The sequence below is a fragment of the Mytilus trossulus genome, chromosome 4 (assembly GCF_036588685.1).
Source record: "Mytilus trossulus isolate FHL-02 chromosome 4, PNRI_Mtr1.1.1.hap1, whole genome shotgun sequence".
Lineage (NCBI taxonomy): Eukaryota > Metazoa > Mollusca > Bivalvia > Mytilida > Mytilidae > Mytilus > Mytilus trossulus.
This window is the reverse complement of record NC_086376.1, coordinates 42,405,124-42,432,908: the sequence shown is the minus strand read 5'-3', so window position 1 is coordinate 42,432,908 and position 27,785 is coordinate 42,405,124. Positions and strand designations below refer to the sequence as shown.

General features: G+C 31.2%; 3 protein-coding genes across 3 annotated transcripts; all 3 read left to right on the top strand.

Moving 5' to 3' along the window:
- Positions 1-2,630: 2,630 nt before the first annotated feature.
- On the top strand, positions 2,631-10,430 carry LOC134714338 (vacuolar protein sorting-associated protein 33B-like). The gene is made up of 4 exons (XM_063575576.1): positions 2,631-2,674; positions 3,146-3,215; positions 8,581-8,685; positions 10,269-10,430. The coding sequence occupies exons 1-4, from the start codon at positions 2,631-2,633 to the stop codon at positions 10,428-10,430; spliced, it is 381 nt and encodes a 126-aa protein (XP_063431646.1).
- Positions 10,431-15,656: 5,226 nt separating this feature from the next.
- Positions 15,657-17,839, top strand: LOC134714336 (uncharacterized). The gene is made up of 3 exons (XM_063575574.1): positions 15,657-15,668; positions 16,353-16,623; positions 17,115-17,839. Exons 1-3 carry the CDS (start codon positions 15,657-15,659, stop codon positions 17,837-17,839), a joined length of 1,008 nt encoding a protein of 335 aa, XP_063431644.1.
- A 3,049-nt stretch (positions 17,840-20,888) lies between these two features.
- LOC134714335 (uncharacterized) lies at positions 20,889-23,517 on the top strand. Its single transcript, XM_063575573.1, has 4 exons — positions 20,889-20,954; positions 21,237-21,915; positions 22,254-22,400; positions 23,180-23,517. Exons 1-4 carry the CDS (start codon positions 20,889-20,891, stop codon positions 23,515-23,517), a joined length of 1,230 nt encoding a protein of 409 aa, XP_063431643.1.
- Positions 23,518-27,785: the final 4,268 nt, after the last annotated feature.

The following is a 27,785-nucleotide window of genomic DNA, read 5'->3' as shown; positions in this document are numbered from 1 at the left end:
TTGAAATAGACACTTAAGTGTTTAAAAGGTGTCCAAAAACTTTTGTTAGATGAACCTGAAAATTCTTGCCAAAATCGGCCCTTACCAGACCTATACCTTTTAAAAATTCACATTTTTAGGTATAAATGAAAACAATAATGATTGAAAAAATGTATTTCTAAGATGTTGATTTACATTCAATTTCATACTTTAATTATTTCAATATGTATAGACATTTACTTGGTGAAAAGAAATTATAAATAGAATTATTAACTTTTGAACAGTTCAAAGGAAAGAAAGATTTAGTACTGGATACAGAGCTTATGAAACCATTAGACAGAGTGGCTGGAGCTACAATGCTTAAGGTATTATTATAATGGATATATATTATTCTCGAAACTATAGATATAAAAAGGAAAATTGTCATCGTCATTGGAATGCAACTGGAATACACATTCTGATGTCACACAGGTTCAAACAATACTAAGTCTGGCAGTGGGCAGAGCTTTGAAGCGTTATCTGTATAGTAAACAGATACATCATAGCATTATCTGTAGGGCTGTATCTGTATAGTAGGACAGCCAATTGCAGGATAAATATAGTTATTAAAGGTACCAAGATTATTCTGTGGATTCATTTATTTTCGTGGATACCAATTTTCGTGGATTGAAGAAAATTTACATTTTCGTGGATATCTGAATTCGTGGTTTGTCAAATTCTATGTACAAGCCTATAGAAAATTTGTAATTCATTGAACATATGAATTCTTGGTTCACCTGTACCCACGAAACCCATGAAAATTGGTATCCAACGAATAATAATGAATCCACAGTAACTTAATACACCAGACGCATGTTTCGTCTACAGGCTGAAGCTCGCATTACACCTGTTTCTTAACCTGGTACAAATACAGCTGATATTTAAATACACTATACAGTTATTGTCTATATAATTGGCTATAAAATTCACTTAATTCTGATTTCGGCAAAGACGTAAGCGTGTAGATAAAATTTTCAAGCTAGACCCAACACAGAAGTCAATACATGGATGTGAACAGTATATCCTGAAGTGCTGTTAAATTTTTCATTTCAAAGTGAAATAAAACATGCCATTTCACAAGAATTCCTAGTTTTCTTTTTTATTTTGCACAAGCAAGATTTAAATTAGTGAAAGTAGAAATATTATAACTTAGGAGTAGAAAGAAGGAAAATTTGTTTCTCCCTTGAATACTTTCAGTCTATTGAAGAAATCTGTGACAGGACAGATAAACAATAGTGCTTTTTAATACTGGTGACTGCTACCATTTACAGTACCTGAATTTACTTGTGCTTGGCAACAAACAATCTGCATACATGTACATGCATGTCAGAAATTTGCCATTTATTTAAAATTGAATTTCGTTGTTCACTTTTACCCAAGAAATCCAGGAAAATTGGTTTCAAACAAATAATAATGAAACCACAGTATCATGTAAATAGCTTACTCATTTATGTAGATTACATTTTTTTTTACAGGAGGGTGTATTTAGTACGGCCACAAATGACCACCATGAAGGTTATAGCTGACCATGTCAACTCAGATAGAAGCAGCAATATCAAAAGAGAGTATAGAATTATTATGGTGCCACAGAAGGTCAGTTTGAATTTCTTCCATTTGATGGATCCATAAAAGTCTTTATTCAAAATGACTTCTTCAGATTAGACCCTCCATAAAAATACTTATGAATAAAAGGAAATGTTGGTATATATGTAAATCAGACTGAGTAACCTCACAGACAACTATTTTAAGACATCTAGAGGTCAAGGACTCAAGATACATATTTACTTAAATTCTCCTATGGTTGTAGCCTGTTATCTATTTCTTGCATGCTTAGATATTTCTTTTCTCACTCTTCATTGAGTACTAGTGTGATACAAAAATGTCAACAATCAAAAGGACCTTAAGAGCTACATACATGTATTTGCATCTATGGTCCGTAAATATCAAATTCATCAAAAGGACATTAAGAGCTGGGTATTTGAAGCTAATGAAATGACATATGATGTCATAATGTACTGTAAAATTGAGAATGGAAATGGGGAATGTGTCAAAGAGACAACAACCTGACCAAATAAAAAACAACAGCAGAAGGTCACCAACAGGTCTTCAATGTAGCGAGAAATTCCCGCACCCAGAGGCGTTCTTCAGCTGGCCCCATAACAAATATATACTATTCCAGTGATAATGAACGCCATACTATTTTTCAAATTGTACACAAGAAACTAAAATTAAAATAATACAAGACTAACAAAGGCCAGAGGCTCCTGACTTTGGACAGGCGCAAAAATGCGGCGGGGTTAAACATGTTTGTGAGATCTCAACCCTCCCCCTATACCTCTAACCAATGTAGAAAAGTAAATGTGCCAATTACAAGATCAGTATTTCACAATTTTTTTAATTTTACACATTGAGAGTGTTGACCATAAGAATAATAGGTTCAAGAACTTGTGAAAATTGGATATTGCTTGATATAAACTCTCATACCAGTAATTTACCAGTAATTTAATTGAAATGGTAATAATAAACTTGATGAAGGCTAGTTTAGTATTATATTGAAGTCAAGTTGATATCACTCGTAATGAAACCTATAAATATTTGCAGTAGGTGAACATATGGATTTTTATCAACTGTATGAAGAACCAGCTCAATCTGTCATGTATTTTAAATTGATGAAATAGCAATCCAAGAATAAATTTATCACCTCCATCAATAAACAAATCAACACTTTTTCACTCATTTTTTCTGTTCTTAGTGCAATATTGAAAAAAATCACAAATTTTATCAATTTGGAAAGTAGTTGACATTTACATGTATTGTAAAAGATAAGACTATAAATTATCTATGATATGTTTATATTTCAGTTACATGTATGTAAGATGATCCTTGAACATGAGGGTGTTATGGGATATATAACGATACATAACACATTGATACAATGAATTATCTATGATGTGTTTATATTTCAGTTACATGTATGTGAGATGATACTTGAACATGAGGGTGTTATGGGATATATAACCATACATGAGTTACAGATGGATCTGATACGGTATCAGATCCATCTGTAACTCATGTAAAATGACCTAAAGAACTGAGGTAACTCTAATGAGAGTATATCTCTGTCTAGTGGTATCATACCACTAGACAGAGATATACTCTCATTAGAGTTACCTCAGTTCTTTAGGTCATTTTATCTGGTTTGTATTTAATTTATCACTATTTTAATTATTTAATTTTTCATGAAAAAGATAAGATAAGATAGTTTTATTATTCAATTATTGCACCCAAAATTTAAGCTTTACAATCAAATGAATTACAAAATAAAGCACAGAAAATGATTAGAATAATTAGAATGATTAAAGTACATTTAAACTAAAAAAACAACAACATGAATACACATTCACACTAAGTAACCTGATATAAACCAAGCTATTGAAAAACCAAAATTATTATGGGTGTCACTATGACCTGGAGAAATTACATAATTCTTTATAGTTCTAGGTCTATGGGAGACAACTCCTGGTCGGATTTATTACATATATATATCTATATATATATTTTTTCAAACAACAATGATATTTTCTATGATTTTCTCATGTTTTTCAAAAAGGGATTTTTATAAATAAGATAAGTTTGAAGTAACAAACAAATCTTCAGATGAAAGATTCCAAATAAATTTCATTTCATCAGATAATCTTGAAAATTTTTAGAATTTAGATTAGACAGATGTTGAGATCTTGTATCTTTCAGAACAGGATATTTTAAAAGAAAATGTATTTCATCTTCAACTGCATTCTTACATAGCTTAAACTTTCTGTCTTCAGTTTTAATTCCAATATACCTCCCTCTTTCAATTTCAAGATCATGACAGCTAGTTCTAAATCTTGTAATTATTTGTCTGTCTATTTTGTGAATTTATTGTTAAGAATTTTTTTTTATTTTTTATTTATTTTTTCAATAGTCAGAATTTAACATCACCCTTACAGCACCACCTGACTAAGGTTGTACAGGGTTTCAAATATATAACAACATAGGACTATTGTTTTATCAAGATTAAAACAATCGAAATTTTTTTTTTGAAAATCTCTTTTTTTCCCCTCTCTCTCTTTCACTCTCTCACTCTCTCTCTCTCTTTCTGAGACTCTTTCTCTCTTTTTTCACAATCTCTTCATATAGAAATATCTACATTATATAATAGAAGAAAAAAAAGTTGACATGTGCTATGCATACATTACATGTTGTTTGCTCTGTTCCATAAATAGGTGAAAAAGATATCGGCGTTTTGCATTTGCGCCGATCTGCATTTCATTTGCGCCGATTTTTTCTTTCATTTGCGCCGATTTTTTTTTTCATTTGCGCCGATTTTTTTACAGGTAAATAACAGGTAAATTACAGGTGAAATGATATAAGAAGATGTGGTAAGTGTGCCAATGAGACAACTCTCCATCCCAGTAATGTTATTTTCATTTATCATTAAAGACCTCTTCCGTTAGCCAGTTGTACATATGTTATGAATTGTCAATCATAACATGTATATAACTGTTGTCTCCTGCTTTAAATCAAGAAGTAAAAACCTAAGATAAAAGCACTTTGTTTAAACTAAAATGACGAATTAAAAATATATGTACAGCATTCAAATCCATAAAAACGGAATACATTCAAATCATAAATCTGTTCTTGCCGAGTATGTATAGGCAACACAACAATATATTCCTTGCTTATGATTTCGTCTCTTCTATATTTGGCGTAATTGTCGATAACGAAGGTTATCTTTTCTTTGTCTGGCATACGTACTGGTGGGGGCATTTCTGGAGTTCGCATTTTCTCACAAGGAAGCTATTAAACCAAGAGTTCCAAATGGTTATGTTGAAATCATCCCTTCGTTAATTTTATGGACGCCATCACGAATTGGTTGACAGTTATGGAATGTTTTATTGTACGTTGTCTAAGAATATATGACATTTGTCATCAGAAGGAGCGTCAGACACTGTCAAACGTGAAGCAGTCATCGATTTCATTTAGGGAAATGAATGGTAACCCGAAATATTGGATTAGCCATTTACCAATTGCAATGTCACTTGATTTGTCTTTATACTCTGTGATCAGCCAATGTAAAAGTATGAACTTACCTGTAAATCCAATTAAGAAAAAATATAAAATCGGCGCAAATGAAAAAATGAAATCGGCGCAAATGAAAGAATGAAAATTTTCAAAATCGGCGCAAATGTCATACGCCCGAGACCCCAAAGATATATATTGATATAAATTTTGTTGTTTAAGATTACCATTCAGGATAAATAATAAGCATAGGGGCCCAAAGTTTTTCAAGTTCAAAAACTTTGTTGTATTTTCTTGCTGTATATAACTCTAAGTTATAAAAGTTTTTCAGTCTATTTCTTAATTCAATTGCATTTGGAAGCTTTTCGTCTAGCTTGCATTTATAAATGTATTTTTTGGCAAAAATTACAAGAAAATTAAAAATAAGCTTTCTTCTACAAAACCAAGAAAAAAGTTTTTTTTGTTAAATTCAATGTTAACATAGAAATTTGTCAGACAAGCACAAAACAAATATAAAAAATTTGATGTCACTTGACAATCATAATATAAATGTCCAATAGTTTCATCTTCACATCTACAAAAAGAACATAACTTTGTATCTTTGATTTTAATCTTATATAAAAATGTATTTGTAGGAATAGTCTTATGTAAAAACTTATATTGGAAATTATACAAATATGTATCTCTACAACCTTTCTGAAGTATACAAAAGTATTTCTTCCAGTCTTCAATGTTAGAATGCAGCTCATCCTCCCATTTTGAAAATTTTACATCTGGAGGATGTGCACATTTTACAATAAGATTATAATATATAAATTTGATATTTTTACTCCTAGTAATTTTCTCCAAAAAATTATCCTGTGGAGTAAAATTTTCTAAGTCAGTGTCAGTGTTTTCCCTAATACACTGTTATACCTCCATAGGGATATTTGATATCAAACTGTAATAGTGCATATAATTATTTGTCTGTACTTTTTGTTTAATCTGATCAAATGTGAAAAAATCTCTCCTTTGATTGTCAAAAATGTGACAGAGGTTTTGCACACCAGCAACTCCCCATCTGTTATATAATGGGAAATCTTCTGTTTTCGCAAAATTCAAGATATCAAGCGAGAGACACTCCTTGACATCAGTTTTAACATCTCCAAAAGTTTGAAGTTTTGTAAAGAAAAAGATCTTGCACCTCCAAATTTTTTCAATATCAACTTAAGAATATTTTGCCAGTTCCCATTCAAATTTGCAAAATATCGTTTCACCCAACCGACTTTAAGATAAAATTTGAAAGATTGTAAATGAATCATTTTCAAACCTCCCTCCTTTTTATCTGCAATCAGTGTATCACGTTTGATTTTTTCTGTTTTTTCATCCCATATAAAATTAAAGAATAATCTGTTGATTTCATTCAACATGGATTGACCTATATTGGGTAAAGACGTCTTAATAACAGTAATCTTGCCAAGTAGTGTTAGCTTCCTATGCTGCCAACTTTTCAACAATTTTGAAATATCAATGATTTTTGCTCTGAAATTCAAACTGGGCATACACTCTAGATCTAAAGAGAAATTTAATCCTAAAACCTTCAAGTTTGAACAGGACCAGCTTAGATTTTTTTCAGGACACAAAACCAAGTCAGAATATCTCTTGCTTCCAATCCAAACAACTTTTGTTTTAGTTGTATTTATCTTTAATCCTGAGACTTTGTGAAATTTTTCAAAACAAGAAAGGGTCTCTTTTAATGAATCTTCACTTCCATCCAGTGTAAGAAACGTATCATCTGCATACTGACTAATGAGTGGCAGATTCCCATTTATATTCAGCCCTTTTATTTTTGGATTCCCTTTTAGCTGTATGGCAAGTAATTCCACCCCAATAATAAACAAATAGGGAGACAACAGGTCCCCCTGGCGACAGCCTCTCTCAAGGTTGAAAAATTGGGACATATTACCATTATTAATGACACAGCTCTTAGCATCTGCATAAAGCACATCAAAACATTTACAAAAAGAAGGACCAAAATTAAAACTAATCAAAGCCTGCTTTAAAAAATCCCATTCTATAGAATCAAAGGCTTTTTCAAAATCTACTAGTAATAGCAATGATTATCCTTCTATATAATTTTTTTCTAAATAGTGCATTAAATCATATAGAAGTCTAGTGTTCTCTCCTATGAATCTCCCTTTCATAAAGCCCTTTTGTGTGTCACTAATAATGGCGAACAGTACCTTTTTAGCTCTACCAGCAAGAACTGCAGATGCAATTTTCATATCTGTGTTCATCAAACTGATGGGTCGCCAGTTACCCATGTACCTCCTATCTTTCCCTTCCTTAGGAATACAAGTAATTATATAATACTTTGGTATTGAAAATCTGAAAAATGGCGGAACTCATATCCAAATTGCAGAGATCTAAAGACAAATGGCTAAATATCTTTCCAAAAAAATTTGAAAAAATCCACTGTAAATCCATCAGATCCAGGCGACTTGCCATTTTGCATCTGTTTTAAAGCTTCCCCACATTCCCTAAAAGATAAGTTTCCCTCACAAAGAAGTTTTTGTTTTGCACTGAGTTTTATGTCATGATTAAAAAATTGATTGTCATCACTACTGAATGACTTAGCTGTATAAAGTGTCCTATAAAACTGCTCCTGTTCAAACAATATTTTAGATTGGTCAGAAATTTGATTACCTTGGTCATCAAGGAGTTCAGTCATGGTTTTATTTAAGAAGGCCTTCTTTTCTAACTTACAAACATAGTTAGTGCATCTTTCTCCATTCTCATGCCAGTTGACACAAGAAGGGAGAATGAAGCCCTCAACTAATGTCTGTCGTCCCTCCCCTTATTCACACTTTTTCTGATTAAGTGACGTCATATTAATTTCGCAAGGGTTTAATTTATTGTTAAGTATGGTTCAAACATAAATTTTTTTTTTTAATTTTCTGTAAGTTCTTAATCTATTGCCAGATTTTATAATGGTTAATTTCCCAGAATTGCTTTCTAAACTAGCTAACCAGCTTTCTTTAAATTTAAAAGTTAAAGATATTTTTACTTTTTTTAGTATAAGGTTTTGCTTACAGTTTGACTGGTAAACAAATAGATACTCTTAAGTCTTGAAATTTGAATATATGTTTCATGCTTCATAATATTTTATTATGCTGGTGAAGATCATGTTTTACTTGAAAATTTGTTTGTTTTTTGATAGATTTAAAATTCTGCAAACTAAACTTTTCATTTGATACGATCTTAAAAATGGCTTAAAATCAGTTGGTTACACATATTATAAATACACAATATTTACTTGAGAAAAGTTTTACATGACTGTTTATCTTCCAGTAATATATGTCACAGTGCATATGAGCATTTAGCTTCTTTAATTTATAGGTATAATATAAGTAGAAAAAGTGAAAAATTTCATGCTAACTCTTATTTTCTAACCAATGCTCATAGTAAAAGGGGAGATAATTGATATATTTTTTTTTTAATTGATAATTTTTTGTGTTTTTACAGGAAAATGACCATACCTGGATACAAACAATAGCCAAATCACTTATCAACATCCAGGCTCTATGTGGAATTATTCCTAATGTTTATGGTATTGGTAAGGGATCAAAGGTTAGTTTAAATAATATTTTATTTTCAAAAAGTGCACAAAATATAATTCTAACATGACGTCCTTCAAACGCTTTGAGTACACACCCGTGGTAAAATATGAATACATTGCATTGGCTGTTCCGATCGTACTCACACGTCATATGTGTTTTTTATGAATGAAGTACCCGATGTCATAGAATGATAACGTTATAATTTAAGCATTTTATGGGATACACGCTTCTGATACTGAAAATCATCACAACAAGGAAACGTAAAAAAATGATGCTCTAATATGGTAGAAGCCCATTTTTTTATACATAGAAGACATACAAGTAAGTTATCATTAAAATTCATCTAAATACTTTATTGTAAATAGTTTAAGCATGTCACTTATTCTGTTTGCTCCGTTGTTTAAGCAAATCTAAAAGTGTGTTAATTTATGGGAATGGCAAATATTTGCCTCCACATAGAGTGCTTCGATCCAAAAAAATTGCCGTATTTGTCCTATTAAAATCAAAATAATTCATGGGGGGCTTGAATATATCTAGATTTTACCACGGGTTGTCCCTTTTACCGATATTTTACCCCTTGCTATCGCTCAGGGTAAAATTTTTGTCATAAAGGGCCAACCCGTGGTCAAATCACGATATATTCAAGCCCCCATGAATTATTTCTTAATTATACAATATAAATATAAGGATTCACAAACATGAAAAACTTATATAAATCTGTCTCCCTTATGAAAGGTTAGACATGAAAATAAAAAACCTTTACCCCGTAACCTATTCTTGGAGGCACAATGGCACATATAATGTGTATTTGCTGTTTGTTAACAGCATATATGTACAGTTGTGCATCTCTATAACTATACTTCGATTTAAAAAAGTGGGGGTAAACTGTTTTAACTCTGTCTGTCCCTCCAACAGTCCATCCAGTCTGTCCGTTCCATAACTATAATTGTCACATTTTTCTCAGGAACATCAATGCAAGGATTTTTGAAACTTGGTTTCAGGGCTTCCAAAATGTGGTATATGACTCTTTTTTTGGCTAAAAATACTTTTTGACACCAATGGTCCAGGCGGAAGGAAATCTTTAGTATTACAATATAGCATGTAGTTAGACCAATCAAAACATTTGAAATAAGACATATAACAAAATTGCCAATGTCAGTTGTTTGTAAAGTTTGCTTCCAAAATGTTGTATGAAAACTTGAAAATCGTTGTATTATGGCTTTGGGAATAAAATAATTAGCACATTTCTTTATTTCTGTGAAAATAATTTAATTTCTCGGATAATCCAGAAATGTCAAAGTTTTTATTTCACTGCTATTTACAAAAATGATCAAGTTCACATACAACATTTTTGAAACATGCATTTTGTCAAAATTTTCAAAGCCTGTTTATGAGATATTTTTTTCATTAAAAATTTGTAAACATTTTAGAAGCCCAGCGCCATTATACCTTTTGGTACGTTTTAAGATTCATTACTCAACCACTTCCCATTTACAAAACAGGAAAATAATTCTTTTTGAACAATCAAATTCAAGTATTTATTGATATGCAAATCATATATTAAGAATGATATTATATTATATTTTACAATAGATGGTGAATGATCTGATGAAAAATATACTTGGAGAGAAATTATCTGGACCAGACTACAGCAAGTGTGATATAGGAAATCTCATTCTTATAGATGGAGGTATAATGGTATTTATCACTCATTTAAGCTTTGATCTCAAGATATGTGTTTTTGTGAAAGAATAATGTATCTGTTATATAATTCCATTCTCCAATGTTAAGGAAGTTTGCTACTCAGTTTCAAAATAACAAGCTTTTCATACCACTAGTATTTATTGATAAGGACTAATAGAGGAACCAAAAGAGCAAAAATAAAATATAGGTGTTTTCGAGATATAAGTCATTGAAATTGGTGGGAAAATGTTCTCTCTTGATTTTTCATAGCTTTACCGTTGACAAGTTTAGTACTGTTCCTGAATGGCTTGTTAAAATTTTGCAAAGGCAGGTTTATAGCTGACTATGCGGTATGGGCTTTGCTCATTGTTGAAGGCCATATGGTGACCTACAGTTGTTAATGTTTGTGTCATTTTGGTCTTTTGTGGATAGTTGTCTCATTGGCAATCATACCACATAATCTTTTTTATATTATGATTTTGTGAGCTCTGCCTTAAGTACCTAATGTTTATCACTGATATGACAAAGCAGAGCTACCAATGTCTATCAAAGATAACATTTTAAGCTTAGTCCTAATATAAATGAACTATTCAGTTTTATCATATTCCTGTTTTATAAATCAGATAGAAATATTTCAATGGTCTAATGGATTTATAACCAAAAGTCAGATATTTTTCTAAAATTGAAAATTTATTTTGTCCTTTGTTGAAAATTATGTTTTTGAAAGCCATGGAAAAATTGTTAGATTTAAACACAACGTTTCAGATTGTCAAGTTCTTTTATTGATTTTTTTAGCTCACCTGGCCAATAGGCCAAGTGATCTTTTCTCATCACTTGGCGTTTGTCATCGTCCGTTGTCGTCGTATGTCGTTGTCTGTTAACTTTTACAAAAATCTTCTCCTCTAAAACTACTTGGCCAAATTTAACAAAACTTGACCACAATCATCATTGGGATATATCTTATAGTCAATTTTTTACAATTTTCATAAAGGAGTAGGTAACGGCCAATTTTGGCCTCAAATTTCAGGTTCATCTGACAAAAGATTTTGACCACTTTTTAAACACTCAATTGTCTATTTCATTTGAATCAATTAGTTTATGTGAAAGATTTGATCTGATTTAGTCATTAAAAACGATCCAATTCAAGCTTGAATATGAAAAATCAACCAAATATGCCGAAAAATGTCACTTTTCGGATGGTTTTCGTCAAAAATGAAAGTGGCCACATCTATGTTCATCCTCAACCTTTATATATGTTATGTATTATCATAGAATACAACTTTTATTTCAATATTAAGGATGAACACGAATGCGGCCACTTTCGTTTTACACGAAAACCTTCTAAAATTTAACTAAAATGCTAGAATTTTGAAAAATTCAGTAATTTAGCATGACTTTAAGGTGCCAGTACCTGATACATGTTCATGGTATAGTAAAAAATAGCCCACATATATGTAGCATAAGCACTCTACTGTTCAATAAATAACTAAAAGTTTACATTTTATCAATTTTGTAAAACTGCTATATTTTGAGGACAAAAAGGGCTCTTACTGGATCTACTTCTTTTGTAAATTTTTTGTAATTTTTTGAATTTTTTTACAAAATATTTTCCACTGTCACTTCTAGACCAATTTCATTATAGATAGAGATTATTGAAAGCAGCAAGATTGTTCAAGAAAGTAAGATCTACAAACACATCACCAACACCAAAATACAATTTTGTCATGAATCAATGATTGTCCTTTGTTTAATATGCACATACATTGTAGACCAAGGTGAGCGACACAGGCTCTATAGAGCCTCTAGTTTTTATTTTCTTCAGAATGAATTAATAATTTGATGAAATAGTCATTCCCTTTACTTTTAGTATGATATGATTGTAATATGCATTATACTTTTTCTTATAGATGTAAATTTTGTAACACCGTTGTGCTCCCAGCTGACATATGAAGGTCTACTAGATGATACATTTGGTATATCTTGTGGTAAGTATCCCATGATGTCTGCAAATTTTACAATTCAATTTAAATCTTTATTTTCTCAAATTATAAATAAAGTTTGTTACAAATGGACAACTTCAAAGAAAAGTATGTAAGGCACACATTAAAATATGAAGATACAATAGTACACACTCATAGTTAATGTATCAATAGTCCCCAATTCTCAGTCATAAGCATCCATGACTAACCTAGTACCTTTTAGACATTTAGATCTCAACCTAAATTCTTTGACAACAGACTAGTATTATACAATGTGTCAAGCACTTAAGCATTAGAGGTCTAGAAAGTGAATAATTTTGTATGATCTGCAATATGCTGTGATGGAGATTCTTGTATTTATGCTATATTAGTAAAATTGAGAATGGAAATGGGGAATGTATCAAAGAGACAACAACCCAACTATAGAACAGACAACGGCAGAAGGTCAACAATAGGTCTTCAATGCCGCAAGAAATTTCCGCACCCAGAGGCGTCCTTCAGCTGGCCACTAAACAAATATATATAGTAGTTCAGTGATAATGAATGCCATACTAAACTCCAAATTGTACACAAGAAACTAAAATAAAAAATAAAACTAGTAGCTTGCTTCAGTTGTTTATGTCTTAAGCAATATTTAATATCAGTAACTTTTTTATGTTGTAGGTTATATAGAATTTGGTAAAGATGTAACTGGAAAGGATCAGAGTACCAAACTTCTACTTAGCAGTGAAGATCAGGTATTAAGATTGTTTAGAAATAAACATCAGTGAAACTCAGTATGCCTTAGTTTGCTTAAGTTGAATTTATTGGAAAAAATGTATATTTTGAAATGATTTTTATAAGGATGAATTATTTAGTAAGAGATTAAGATAAATTTGAATCTTAGGACTTTGAGTTATTCCTCTTTTGATGCTCTTACTAACAAATGTAAAAATGCAGAGGAGGGACGACACGCAAGGTGTCGTGTGCATAAAAATTTATATCACGTGACCGGAAATCGTCTTGTTTACCATTATGTGATTAAGAGATTAGAGAGGTCTCTAATCATGTACAGCCAAAGAATTCATTTATTTCAAATATATATAACTATTATTAAGAATTAACAATTGCATAGAAGGAAATATCCTTTTAAATAATATCTATGTTCATCACTAATTAGTAAGTTATTATTAAGATGTGAACACAGATATGTTTATATAACAATAATCAGCCTTTTCATTTCTATAAGTGTTAATGACATGACCCTGTAGGGTGTTTATTTTGCAATATGATTGTATTTCTTTTTGAAATTACAACACTGCAATAAAATGCATTTTTTTGCAATGTATGAATTATTGAAAAAATGCTAGGAAATTTTTAAATAAGGTATCCTAAAATGTGTGAATCTTGTATTCTGCCTACATAGAATTAGTGGAGAAGAGAATACAATTGATTTTTAATCTTCTAGCAAGAACTCTCAATTGTTATCTGTATAAAATGTATATATTTGGCTATAACACTAGGAAACTACCACAAGTCTGTACTCTTTTGTATTGAAATAAGCTTAAAAAATCATTTTGCCCAGTATTGCCCAGTAATACCCATTTCAGGTAGTATTGCCCAGCCCGGGAAAACCCGGGTTTTCCCACCTGTGGGTTTTCCCGGGCGGGTAATACTTTGCCAACCCTGGTGATAACGGTGATCAATGATAGTGAAAGGTGAGTTATGTTTGTTTATGCCCTCCAGTTATATAAATATTTTAAGGGTATATTATTGAATTAGTGTTAAACAACGATTTTTGTAAGAAAATGAAGAGTTTAAATAGGGTACTATCGGAAGCCATTACGTTTTTCTCTCTCAGCCTCTGGACCTGATGTTTATAGTCGCACAAGAAAACCTTAGGAGATTTAAAGTTAAAATTTTAACATGATGAAGAACATTCATAAAGAATTTTAAATTTCAAAAGGTCTCCTTAAGTCTCCACATTTGACTACACAGTTGACCACGGAAAATTCCTTATTTTTCATGTTTTTGCTGATGATGCATGAAAATTTCAAAGTGAAGAAAATTAAAATAACGATTTAGTTGAACAACCCTAATCACACTTACCCTTAAAATAAAGAAAAATCTAAAGGTCATGTGTCATAAGACAACAAAAAAATGTGCATATAGCTTTAAAAATAATTTTACATGGTTTAGATACATGTACAGATGCAGATTAAGGGGAGTTATATTAAAATTGATACATAAACTGATTTAAAAGTATCACTCAATACACCGTCTTTCCATGGGTCTCCTTTAAAAAGGAAACCTGTAAATAAAGGTTTTACATGTTCATGTGCATGATGTATGTTATCAAAATGATATGAAGTATACATGTACATGTATATATGCATATGTTTAAAACTATACATACATGTCTTGTACATTTACCTGTATGTCAGAGAGCATATAGAAATATGGAGATCATACATATGTTGTATGATTCTCATTGAGACGACTTAAAACTAGAATTCCAAGTCTAACTGGTGATTATTTTTTTTTAAGTATTCATGTACAATGTATTGTTAAACTTTCATACATGGCTTTCAAATTGTAAATAGAGATCAGGTGCACATCATGCACAATGGTACTACAGTATTTTGCGTTTCTATTGCATGTATTTCCTGACTATTCATAGGCGTATTTGCCAGAGGGCACACCCCACCCCCTCCCAGTTCAGGTCACAAAAAAAAAATTGTCTAACATTATTTAATTGCTACTGAAAATTCTTATCTAGAGCAGAAATGAATCACAGCTTGATTTGACTTCTTAAACAAGTTGTAAATTAATACCAGCGTCCACATGTGTGATTTATGACAACTTATCAATGTGTGTGTAAATATTGACACTTGTGTGTGTTTTTAGTGTCTCTTTGCAATAGCTTAGATTATGTAACATACATGTACATGTTGATTGGAATAGTATGAATTTTTAATCAGGCTTATAAATAATGCAATAATGTTGATACCATACAAGTTTGTTTTTGAAACGAAATGTTTTATTTCCTTCCCTCATATTTTCAAAGAAAACAACAATTTGTCCCCCCCCCCCTTTCCACCTGTCTAGGAAAAATGAATTGACATTTTCTAACAAAAAAATAGTAAATAAAGTGCTAAAATAATTTCCTAAGATCTTTTTTTGTAACCGAATCTTAGATTTCTCTAAATACCCAACAAGCAGTTACATTGTTTGTTTGTTTATTTTTCTTATTTCAATTGCCATGTACATGTATTGGGCTAAAAATTTGTCACCTATACATGCTATAAGGAAATAATAGTGTTTTACAGATATTAGAGTAATGTACAAAACAGTAAGACTGTTAGTGAGGCCAAAAAAATACCAGTAGATAAAAAAATATAGAGGTGATGAAATAAGAAAATATTGATTGATTGTTGGTTGTTCAACATCCAGTGGCAAATATCCAAAGATATTCAAAAAAAATTCCAAAGAAAAACTTATTTCAAAGTCCTGTTGACAGTGTCAAGGAGAATTATTTACCAGTATTTTCAACACCTTTGGTATGTATAATGCTTTAGGCAATGCTCAGTTCGATATAGTTCTTCTTAATTTAATCTTAAATGATTATTGAAGGCTAATTAAAATACATGTAGGATTTATACAACGTACATGTAGCTAAAAAATGGAATTTAATTGCTGTAAAAAAAAGTTTTGTGTTAAAATGATGATACATCCTGTTACGTACATGTATTTTCACTTAGTTAATAAATAATTTTACAATGTTTTTGCGCATGAAATTCATACTGAATGAATTTTATGGAAATATATTTGTGGAGACAAAACATTACAGGCCCAAATAATTTTGTACAAGCTCGAAAGTTGGCCAAACTGAAGTGTGAAGACTCCTCTGACTTTATGTATTATGAATGTGCATTTTTCTGTGAATCTGTACACGATGAATATAAAAACACTATTTGTTCTGAAATGAATGTGTAGTTAAAGTCTGACTAAATTTACCAAAACTTTGAAATTTTAGACACCATTGAGCATCTGTTCAAATACTCAGAAAAGGAATAGGAAACTTGGCTGGTCACCTGTTAAAAGTACCCCTGTAAAGAGTCCCCCAAAGAAGAAAAGCAGAGAAGGACCATGGACCGATGATCAAGATCGTAGTCTTATTGAATTTGTGACTCTCCATACAGATCTGCAAACTAGTAACAGTGAATGGCCATCCATGAGATCAGACCATGTGTATTGGATTAAAGCAGCAGAATATATTCAGATGATAGATGGTTCCACTCGCAGTGGTAAGTCAAAGTATAATTTAAATTATTTTAAAATACCTCTACATTGTATACATCATGCCTTTTTTCACGATCAAGGTCACCTGGGTGTGACAGAGACTGAGAGAGAGACTATAATTGTGTTTATTTGGCCTTGCTTTGTGTGGTTTGAAAACAAACTACCATGTTGTTCATGAATTTGTGTACCTGACCAGTAGCATGAGTAGTATGTTAGACATGTATGATACATGTAGTTGTGTAAATATTTCAAAAGTGATACATATGTACATGCATTATATCAAATACTACGTATATGTTGAGAATTTCATCCTGTTGAAGAGTAGCATTAACCCCAGATAATTAAATGGATCCCATGTTACAGCAAAGGTTACTTGAAGATGTGTTTAATACACACACACCCCCTTAAAAACAAAATAAATTAAAAACAACTGACCTAACATTATATTTATTTACTTTTGACATTTAACTATAGATGTTTTTCCCTAATTTTACAGCTACATCATGCAGATCCAGGATAGTTAATAAACTCAGAACAACATATTCAACAATTTCAGAAGCTGAAGATGCTTACAGTTGTGATTATGAGGACATCAGGGAGGTCAGTTATGACTCTGGATTCCTGGAACCCGAGAACATTACCAGTTTATCACCTGCAAGTGACGTCATTGAAAAAGTATTATTCAAATCTCTCCAAAGATTAGATGTTCAACAATCAACAGAACTTATTAAACAGTTCTTTCAGCAGAATTCTGAGATGAATAAGAACACTTTGCCTAATTCATTACTACAAGAGGACAACTTATTAAACATCTACCACATTTTTGATAATAGTGATACCATTACAGCATGCCAGAGAAATGAGATGGTATTAAAAAACTTTGTTAAAGTATCAAGTTCAGACAAACTATGTCTTCTAGACACACTTTTTAAAACTGTATGTGCTGAAAATGGTATTAAACAACCACCAGAGAAATTTCCAAGCCTATCACTGAAATCAATGGATATACTGCAGAAGAAAGAGAAACCAAATGTGCTACTAGATTTTGCCAAATGTCTCGGCACCACAAGACCAGAATCTGATAGTCCACTTATGCCAGTTGACAGGATGCCCTTTGGTTTGATTCAGTATCAGTTGCAGTTTTTCAGTAATTCAAATACAAAGAAGGTATTTATCTTAATTAAATTTTCGTACATGAATTGTTTAAATAGAAGATGTTAATATTCCAGAAGTTCAGCTGTCAGAAGCTAAAATTTATTAGTTGGTTGTAACAACATTTTATATTTTATATTTTCTTAAATGTATATATTGCAATTGATTAATAATTATGAATGGTTTATTAATCCTTTAAATTGATAAACATGGAGTAGGTATATGAGAATATCTATTTAGAATGTCACAAGTACATGTATCATTTAAGAAGCCAATATGTACACCAGGTAAATTGATTTTTATACGACTGCAAAATTTGAAAAAAAATTCGTCGTATATTGCTATCACGTTGGCGTCGTCGTCTGCGTCGTCGTTGGCGTCCGAATACTTTTAGTTTTCGCACTATAACTTAAGTAAAAGTGAATAGAAATCTATGAAATTTTAACACAAGGTTTATGACCACAAAAAAAAAGGTTGGTATTGATTTTGGGAGTTTTGGTTTCAAAATTTTAGGAATTAGGGGCCAAAAAGGGCCCAAATTAGCATTTTCTTGGTTTTCGCACTATAACTGTAGTTTAAGTTAATAGAAATCTATGAAATTTTGACACAAGGTTTATGACAACAAAAGAAAGGTTGGGATTGATTTTGGGAGTTTTGGTTTCAACATTTAAGGAATAATGGGCCAAAAAAGGGCCCAAATTAGCATTATTCTTGGTTTTCACACAATAACTTTAGTTTAAGTAAATAGAAATCAATGAAATTTAAACACAATGTTTATGACCACAAAAGGAAGGTTGGTATTGATTTTGGGAGTTTAGGTCCCAACAGTTTAGGAATAAGGGGCCAAAAAGGGACCCAAAAAAGCATTTTTCTTGGTTTTCGCACCATAACGTTAGTATAAGTTAATAGAAATCTATGAAATTTAAACACAAGGTTTATGACCATAAAAGGAAGGTTGATATTGATTTTTTGGAGTTTTGGTCCCAACAGTTTAGGAATAAGGGGCCCAAAGGGTCCAAAATTAAACTTTGTTTGATTTCATCAAAATTGAATAATTGGGGTTCTTTGGTATGCCGAATCTAACTGTGGATGTAGATTCTTAACTTTTGGTCCCGTTTTCAAATTGGTCTACATTTAGGTCCAAAGGGTCCAAAATTAAACTTACTTTGATTTTGACAAAAAATGAATCGATTGGGTTCTTTGATATGCTGAATCTAAAAATGTACTTACAATCTTGATTATTGGCCCAGTTTTCAAGTTGGTCCAAATCGGGGTCCAAAATTAAACTTTGTTTAATTTCATCAAAAATTGAATAAATGGGGTTCTTTGATATGCCAGATCTAACTGTGTATGTAGATTCTTCATTTTTGGTCTTGTTTTCAAATTGGTCTACATTAAAGTCCAAAGGGTCCAAAATTAAACTTAGTTTGATTTTAACAAAAATTGAAATCTTGGGGTTCTTTGATATGCTGAATCCAAACATGTACTTAGATTTTTGATTAAGGGCCCAGTTTTCAAGTTGGTCCAAATCAGGATCTAAAATTATTATATTAAGTATTGTGCAATAGCAAGTCTTTTCAATTGCACAGTATTGCGCAATGGCAAGAAATATCTAATTACACAATATTGTGAAATAGCAATTTTTTTTTTAATTAGAGTTATCTTTCTTTGTCGAGAATAGTAAGCAAGATATATCTAATTCCACAATATTGTGCAATTGCAAGATTTTTTTTTAATTGGAGTTATCTTTCTTTGTCCAGAATCAACTTAAATCTTTGTTATATACAATATACAATGTATATTCACTTTTTACTACCAACTGATAAATTAAAATAATCTTTACCATTCAGTGATAACAAGCAGGTTTTTTACATCTTAATATTTTATGATGTATTTAAATGAGTAGTTATTGTTGCAAACTCCATTAGAAATTTCAATTGAGATTAGTTTTGGAATAAGGGAAAGGGGGATGTGATTAAAAAAATTGGGTTCAATTTTCTCATTTGAAATTTCATAAATAAAAAGAAAATTTCTTCAAACATTTTTTTGAGAGGATTAATATTCAACAGCATAGTGAATTGCTGTAAGAGAAAACCAAAATTTTAAGTTCATTAGAACACATTCATTCTGTGTCAGAAACCTATGCTGTGTCAACTATTTAATCACAATCCAAATTTAGAGCTGAATCCAGCTTGAATGTTGTGTCCATACTTGCCCCAACCATTCAGGGTTCAACCTCTGCGGTCGTATAAAGCTACGCCCTGCGGAGCATCTGGTTTCAAATTGTATCTTAAACTGTGTGTTGACGTTACATACAATACATTTATTTACAATATTTCAGATATCAATAACTGATGATTATTATCAATGGTTGGAAACCTGAGATGCAGAATTAAAGACAGACTAGGTCGTTTGATTAGAGGACCAATGTGGAGTGGCCTATCTTCTTCAGATGTTGGTGATCCACTGAAGGTATACATTATTTCATTTCTTTCACTAAAACTACATGCAATATCCAAATTCATGTCATATTTTTGTGAGTCATACAAGTTTGAGAACGAGTTATTAAAAAAAATGTTGACTCTGGTAAGCTTGTATATATATATATATGTATAAAAACTATGTATTAATATTTTAGAAACGAATATCATGAATATTTTTATTTTATATTGATTTGAGCCACATCAAACAAATAAGGATAACTAAATTATGGTCTTTTATTTTACATAGGCACGTGTCAATATCGCAGCTGTGAGCAAGAGAACAATTCAGAGAAGAACTTCCACCTCAGAATTAAAACTAAATACAATATTTAAGAAGGTAAAATTCTTTATGCTTTATAGCAGTACAAATAACTTAACAATAAAAATAACATTAAGTTCATGTTATAAATATTTCCATGGTGCTCACAACATTTCTGTGTAAAATAACATTCTTATTTCTTTATTTCTAGCATTAAAATAATGAAAAAATGAGCTAAAGCTCCGAAAATACAGGTATATTTGTAATTCACAAGGTACATAACACTTTTTTCACCAAAAAGTGGAGCAATGTGAAAGAGATAACAACAATTATATATATATATTTATATAGAGAGAGAAAGAGAAAAGTTGAAGCTATGTCAATGAGGCATCAACCAAACAACGCAATACATAATCTAGAAGTCAACGTACTGTCGTCAACAGTAGTTTTGTTTAGACACTAATTACATGATTCAGTTATACCAATGTTGAAAAAAAAATGTTAATAAAGAAACAGACCAACAAAGCTCAGCTGCTTTGTCTTGACTTACATTTTATGAATGTTACATACATTTACATTTTGTTTATCTGTGGTTATTCAGTTTTATGAACAATTCAAAATTTATAAACTGACCAATTAAAAATGCCTTTGTCAAAAGTATGATACAGAAGTATTTGGTAACATTCGAAATTCAATATATAATGTTCTTGTTTTTCTCTTTTAGACTCCGGCAGTAAAATCTATTACTGAAAGTAATCTAAATGGGCGGTTTTGGCTTAAGCTAGATGGAACCGATGTTAAAGAGACCTTACAACATTCAGTAAAAGATATTTGGAATGGGGATGTTGACCTAAATGATGGGCAGCTGGAGGTTTTACGTACGGAATACCAATCTAGACTCGCCTGGATAAACTCTGTACATTCCACCACTGAAGAAGACCTCAAAACTTGTTTAGAAACAGGCTTGGTAAATTTAGAGCTGGATGTGAAGTTTCTTCAAGATGCATTTAAGAAGGCAACAGACGACTTTAGAAAGAAAATGAATAAAAAAAATGCAAATTCAGAAATGCTGAAAGGCCTGAACTGGGAAGTTGTAGAATGTAACACTCTGTTGCAGCAGTGCTTGGCATTCATGTCCACGTTTAAAAGTGATTCAGTCTCGAGATCAGCTATTAAGTCAACAAGTCAGGAATATCAGATATATTTGAAGAACCTATTCAAGAAAAAGAGGACAGCAGCAACCCACATACTCGTTATTGCCATTTCTGATGAACAGAGGAACGTCAAGCCCTATGCGCTACAAATACAGTACCTACCTTACAGATCTCTGAGAGACCAATATGTCAGATACATAACAGCACCAATCAAAGATGCTTTAACACAGGCTGGAATTCATGTTGTTGGTAAGTTAAAATAATTTTAAATGTAGAATTTTGTTTTTGATATTAAAGATACTGAAAAAATATTATTTAGATAGACAAAAAATCATATGACCAAACATTTTATATGAAGATATGCAGAAACTAAACTGTTCTTATTACTTTGAGCCCTAAAGACATCTTTACACACAGCTATACTTTTGCATTTAGTGGCAATAGACGCCTTCTGAAATTTTAGAACTACAATGTACTTTCTTGTATTCCCTATTATATATTAGCCAAGTTTCTATGTTTATATATGATATATGTATTGAAAATACAATTTACAAGGACTATTTAATTTAACCTGACATCTTTTTCAGGTCTAGTAACTGGTGGAGAATTCAATTATCTTAGGACACAGGGAGACACTGGCCCTCTTCACACTTGGCAACTAGTTCATGACTCCAAAGAAGTTGTCAGAAAAATGTCAAAAGCAACATTGGAATCCATGCTTACCTATGCTGGTGGTATGTGTTATATTTATAGAATAATAAAAATAAATAAGAAGATGTGGTATGATTGCCAATAAGACGGCTCTTAACTAGAGACTAAATGACACAGAAAGTATTCATACAGCCTTTAACACTGAGCAAAACCCATACCGCATAGTTACACATATTTATTATACATTTACTTATGTACATTGTCTAACATATTTTGGACCTCAATTATTGTTTAGTTAAGATTTGAAATTATTTTTAACTAAGAAACCATAATTATCATTTACATTGCAACACATTTTTGTTATTTATGTATTGTGTGATGATTCATATTATTTTGGTTTCTTTTACATGCTTTATGAAATATTTTGATTTGTGCCAAACATTTATATTTCTTCTGTACTTTTTTTTATAGATGATGATAATGGCATCCCATTTGCAGAGTTACCAAATAATAATATACCATCACATATTTTTAGTGGACATTGTTGACATGTTAAATGATGGTCTTACTTTTGAAGACAGCATTGTTTATTTGCGTGGTAAACTAGTACCAGAGGGGTACACACCATATCCATTCCGCAAAGATACACCAGAATCCTCCATTGATAGATTAAGAAGTTTAGTATCAACATATGTTTATAGACATACTATCACCACTTTGAGATCAGAGGGGAGAGATTTCTCTCAACACCTGTATGTGCCAGAAATTGATAAGACAACGTGCCAACAGTATCATGAGAGAGGTGACCATAATCATATTTTGAAACGCATAGCTACATCCACAAGGGAATGCTGATATCAAGAACTGGACCCAGAGGCATTCGACAAGGTATTGTTAGATCCAAGAGCAGGACTTTCTCATGCCGCACTTACTGGACAGAGACCCCAGTCGGTAGAGGATGCAGAAAAGCTGTTGTCTTACCATGTAGCAGCCAGTATGCAGCGCAATGGATTTGACTGTGAGGCTGAATATGTTTCAACTGTGGCTGCTTGGCATGAAGCTTCAGATGGAAGCTTAAGAGGAATGGGACAACTGAGACATTGCAAGGCAAATTACCAAATGTTAAACTACATTGTAGCAGACCTTATGCCGTGGTACCAGGAGAACTATGACTTCACATATATCGATGTCAAACAGTAAGTGTGATAGCTCAAGCATGATGTTATTTTCTTAGCAGTGTTAATCTTTACCTTATTTGTAAAGTTGGTTTCATAAAAACAAAGCTAATAATGAGACAATATAATCATGATAATGTTGACAAGAAGACAGATCAGTGACACTTTTACATTATTAGAATTCCAAAACCAATGGGCCAAAATAGTGAGAGAATTTTGCAAACGTTTGGACCCTGAGCCTCCTTTTCATTACTGGACCAGGAATGAAAGGTTTAGAACAGAAGAATCATGTTTCAATGATGATACTGATAAGAAAAGACTTCACACTGTGCGGCACACTCAGAGGGAAGATTGTTCCATTTTCACATCAGGAAGGGCATTCCTGCCAGCCAGAAACAAACAAAGCATAAGACCACGTTTGTTTCGTGTTGATGTTGGTTTACCCCCAGTACCTGACAACATGCAGCCTGGAAGAAGTTAACATTTTCTGTGTTGTAACTGTATAATTTGATCATCAGAATTCCATGTGATGTTTTTATAAATGTGTAACTGTCTGTTATGTAAAATAGAGCAATATTGAGCATAACAGATTGCATGAATTGATTATCATTAAATGCTGTGCAATTTAAGGATATACTTATATGAGGTTTTGGTATTTTTTGTCATATGTTCAGACATCTTTGTTTTTTCTCCTTAGATTCAAGGTTTTAATATAAGGTAAAAGTCAGAGAAAGCCTTTTTCAGCAATTTTTTAAACATCAAACATCTTGAGAATGAGTTAAATAACCTATAAATATTTTAAAGCTTATTTTGTTCCTTAATTAATGCTGTACTGTTTTATTTTATAAATTTTTGAATGTACATTTTATTTAAAAAAAAAAATCACCTAAGTATATCCTAATGGTAGTATAATGATTTGGAAATGAAATTCAAGAGAGTCATAATAAAGATATTGTGGATCAAAATTTGAATTAGTTCAATTTAAAAAATATATTTAGGAAATGTTTAATTAACTTATTACATACTTGAATTTATTTGAATAAATTTGCTTGATGAAAGAAAATTTGTATGATATAATTGCTTTTGTGGAAAAATAAATCATAAAGAAGGAGGACCATTTAATAGTAAAACTTTTAAGAGACAATTAAAAAGTCAAACTTATAATTGTATTGTAATCTTTTAAGTTTTCTTAATTTGTATTGAATGCATTTTTGCTTCTGATTTGCCCATGAACACTGAAATACCATAAAGTAAGAATAAATGAACTGTTTATATGTTGAAATTTTAATCAAAAGTATTAAAGCTTATAAGGAAACCAGTCTTCTTATTTTGTGAGGTGCATATTATATCATTTACAATTATTTCAACTTCTTTTTTTATTAATGTTTTATTCCAAATATTGTGTTGTGTCTTATAAAGATGTCAGATCTTTTTGTATTTTTGAATATTTTAATGTATCCCTATTAAAGGTAATTGTTTTATGAATAAGTGTTAAAGGGAGACTATTCAGACAACTGTATAGCATTGACACATGAACTTATAAATCAGTTTGAATAGTGAGTCAGACATTTTATCTTTAACATAAATTTAATGTACAAATACTGAATTAGATATCAAGTTAAAATTCACTCACAAGTAAAGCTGAAGGGCTAGAGATTTAGACAGTTAATTTTGACAAATTTTATTATAATTTTGATTATTAGGAAATTGGTCCTCATTTCAGTTGGCTGAACTCCTGACCTGAACAAGTTTGTCATTGTATTAATTGATTTTTGTGTCAAAACTCAGTTATACCAACTAAATGTTTTAATAGTAGTGGAAGTTTATATAATGTTGAAAAAGCTTGTTTCTAAAAATAATCATTTAGCTGCCAGTACCAGGTGAAAACATGCCAAAAAAACACCATAATTTACATTGATTGTTATTCATAGCTTATTAAGTAGAATTACAAAAGAGTAGTTTTCTTTTACTTATACTGTTTGGATAATAGAAGATACAATTTGGTTGAAATGCACTAAAAATAAACATTTAGGGGAGATAACTCTAATTTGCTATCATTATAACCAATTTTCCAACTTAGTTATTTCCATGACCAGAAACACTAACAACTAATTCACTTTTTCTAACTTATAAGGCATGAACTTCAAAGTAGAATGATTGGTGTTTATTTTTTATTAGTTTTATTATTTTACCATTTTGCCTGATCCTTATAGGCAGTTAAAACATGGAAGGCAATTTTCCCTGCCATGCATACCTCCCACTTTTTAAACCAATATTAATTTTGAAACAGATAGTCTGATATGATCAATGATTACAATCTATAAATCTTATATAAATTTGTGTATGAGGAAATATGTTGGTATGATTCTTGTTGAGAAGGCTTATATTTGTGGTTCTAGAAGTTATTTGTTTTATAGAAATAAGGATAATCACTTTTTTGTAAAGGACTTTATCTGTTTATAAACTATAGATCACATTGCACATACATTTTATTAAATTCTTTCATTTATTTATTGATTTTCGATTTTCATGATGAACTTTAAAATCTGCAGGCCCTGATCTCAAATTTAGGATTTTTTTATTAGATTCTGTTGGACTGCAGACAGGATCTGAATGCAATTTTACAAGCCTAAGCTGCTGGGCCTGTAGCTTATCATGATAGTGGTTCACTTTGTCAGTGATATTTTTCCAGTTTATACACAAATTATTCTTAATTTTAAGAATTTTTATTTTACCACACCTTATTAATAGATGGAGAGGCAGACAACTCTTCCAGAATTGTGTCCACCAGATTTGTACATGAAGACTTAAGATTTTCTGCCTAATTTTCAACTTTTCTACATGTATGTAATGACGAAGACGCATTGTATTTTGTGGTGCAGATTGGGCAGTCTTCAAGGGTATGCTGATGTTTTTCAATTTCTTTCATTTGCATCCAGTTGACCAAACTAAACTGGGATACAAATTTTTCCTTTTCTCCAGTTTTGTTTTTGTTGAGATAGTATCTATTCTGGTATACATAATCTTGTAGTTTTGGCAGTTTTAGCCGAAAATAACTGTAGCTGCTGATGAGCATTTTTGGATATTTTCCCATTAAAATGCTGTCATTTTCATAACGCTGTTGAATCGACAAATGATTATTATAATGGGGCTTCAAAATTTTATCAGGCTCTGGATTTTGTTGTGTTGACTGGTTATAACTGTCAATTGCAGTCTTGTCCTTTGTTGACCTTACAATAATTACTTAGGCAAAATTGCAATAGTTCATTGTATTTGATATTTTTCGTTATATCATTGCATATTCTTGTTTGTATTATTGTTCATGATATATATGTCAAATTTTGAGATGCAAAATAAAATTGAAGATGAAAAATGTTTGTGTTATGAGTCAGCAACTTCTGAAGCAAGGTTGTCTGCTCTACGAACATTCTCGAAGTCCTGCGTTTAACACCCTTGCCTTCAGCTGTACTCACTGTGTGCAATATCTTGCAGAGATTAAGCATCCGCAGTGCATGCATACATTTTTTCGTTAATTGCATAAACATATATTTAAAACATATTTTTATATTGACTTTTGTGGTTCAATTTTAACATAACGATATTTTGAAGCCATTTGACAATTCTGTTGAAAGTGTGTACATGCGAACTACTTTGTTTACGTTTTCCAAGTTGCCGACCGTCTGCCTGCAAACCTAGATAACCAGTTACAGGTATGATTATGAAGTTTACTTTAAACAAAATAACCTGTTTGGAATTATTGTCTATGAGATAATTTAATGGTATAGATGCTTTGTCTGGCTTTTAGTGTACCATTGAATATAATCCTTGTTTCTGGATACATTGTTGCAATAAGTGAATAACTACCAGAAAATAAAAAAGGGGGAGTGGCATTTTGCACAAACTTTTAGTGTCTTTCTCATTGAAATATAATTAATGTACAGGAGTTTGTAACAATAACGGCGAGATAGAGAAGAAAAGACAACAACTCTACTGTATTAGTAACTCCTAAGGTCAATGACAATGTCTGTAAAAAAAAAAGGAACCAAATTTTGTCTTTCATGGACATAGACTTAGTAAAACTTAGTCCAAATAATTATGACGTCTTAAAATGCTATTTAAGTCGTCAAATAAAAAAATATAATAGCCTTTTAAGACGTCATAATTATTTGGACTAAGTAAAACTATACAAGTTGTTGGTTTTTATCTGGTTTAATAAGGATCTATGATTTAATTGTAAAATTTGAAATGACGAAGTATGTCCAATGATATTTTTGTATCCTATTCCAATTAAAC

What these genes read in the sequence shown, in the direction of transcription:
- LOC134714336 (XM_063575574.1), top strand. An exon ending in AGATGGTTCCACTCGCAGTG is followed by an intron (nt 16,624 to 17,114) that starts GTAAGTCAAAGT and finishes CTAATTTTACAG; the next exon opens with CTACATCATGCAGATCCAGG.
- LOC134714338 (XM_063575576.1), top strand. Translation starts at nt 2,631, where the DNA reads ATGGATTTTTATCAACTGTATGAAGAACCAGCTCAATCTGTCAT. An exon ending in GAACCAGCTCAATCTGTCAT is followed by an intron (nt 2,675 to 3,145) that starts GTATTTTAAATT and finishes ATCTCTGTCTAG; the next exon opens with TGGTATCATACCACTAGACA. An exon ending in TCTTTAGGTCATTTTATCTG is followed by an intron (nt 3,216 to 8,580) that starts GTTTGTATTTAA and finishes GTGTTTTTACAG; the next exon opens with GAAAATGACCATACCTGGAT.
- LOC134714335 (XM_063575573.1), top strand. Translation starts at nt 20,889, where the DNA reads ATGTCAATGAGGCATCAACCAAACAACGCAATACATAATCTAGAAGTC. An exon ending in TCAACGTACTGTCGTCAACA is followed by an intron (nt 20,955 to 21,236) that starts GTAGTTTTGTTT and finishes TTTCTCTTTTAG; the next exon opens with ACTCCGGCAGTAAAATCTAT. An exon ending in GGCTGGAATTCATGTTGTTG is followed by an intron (nt 21,916 to 22,253) that starts GTAAGTTAAAAT and finishes CATCTTTTTCAG; the next exon opens with GTCTAGTAACTGGTGGAGAA.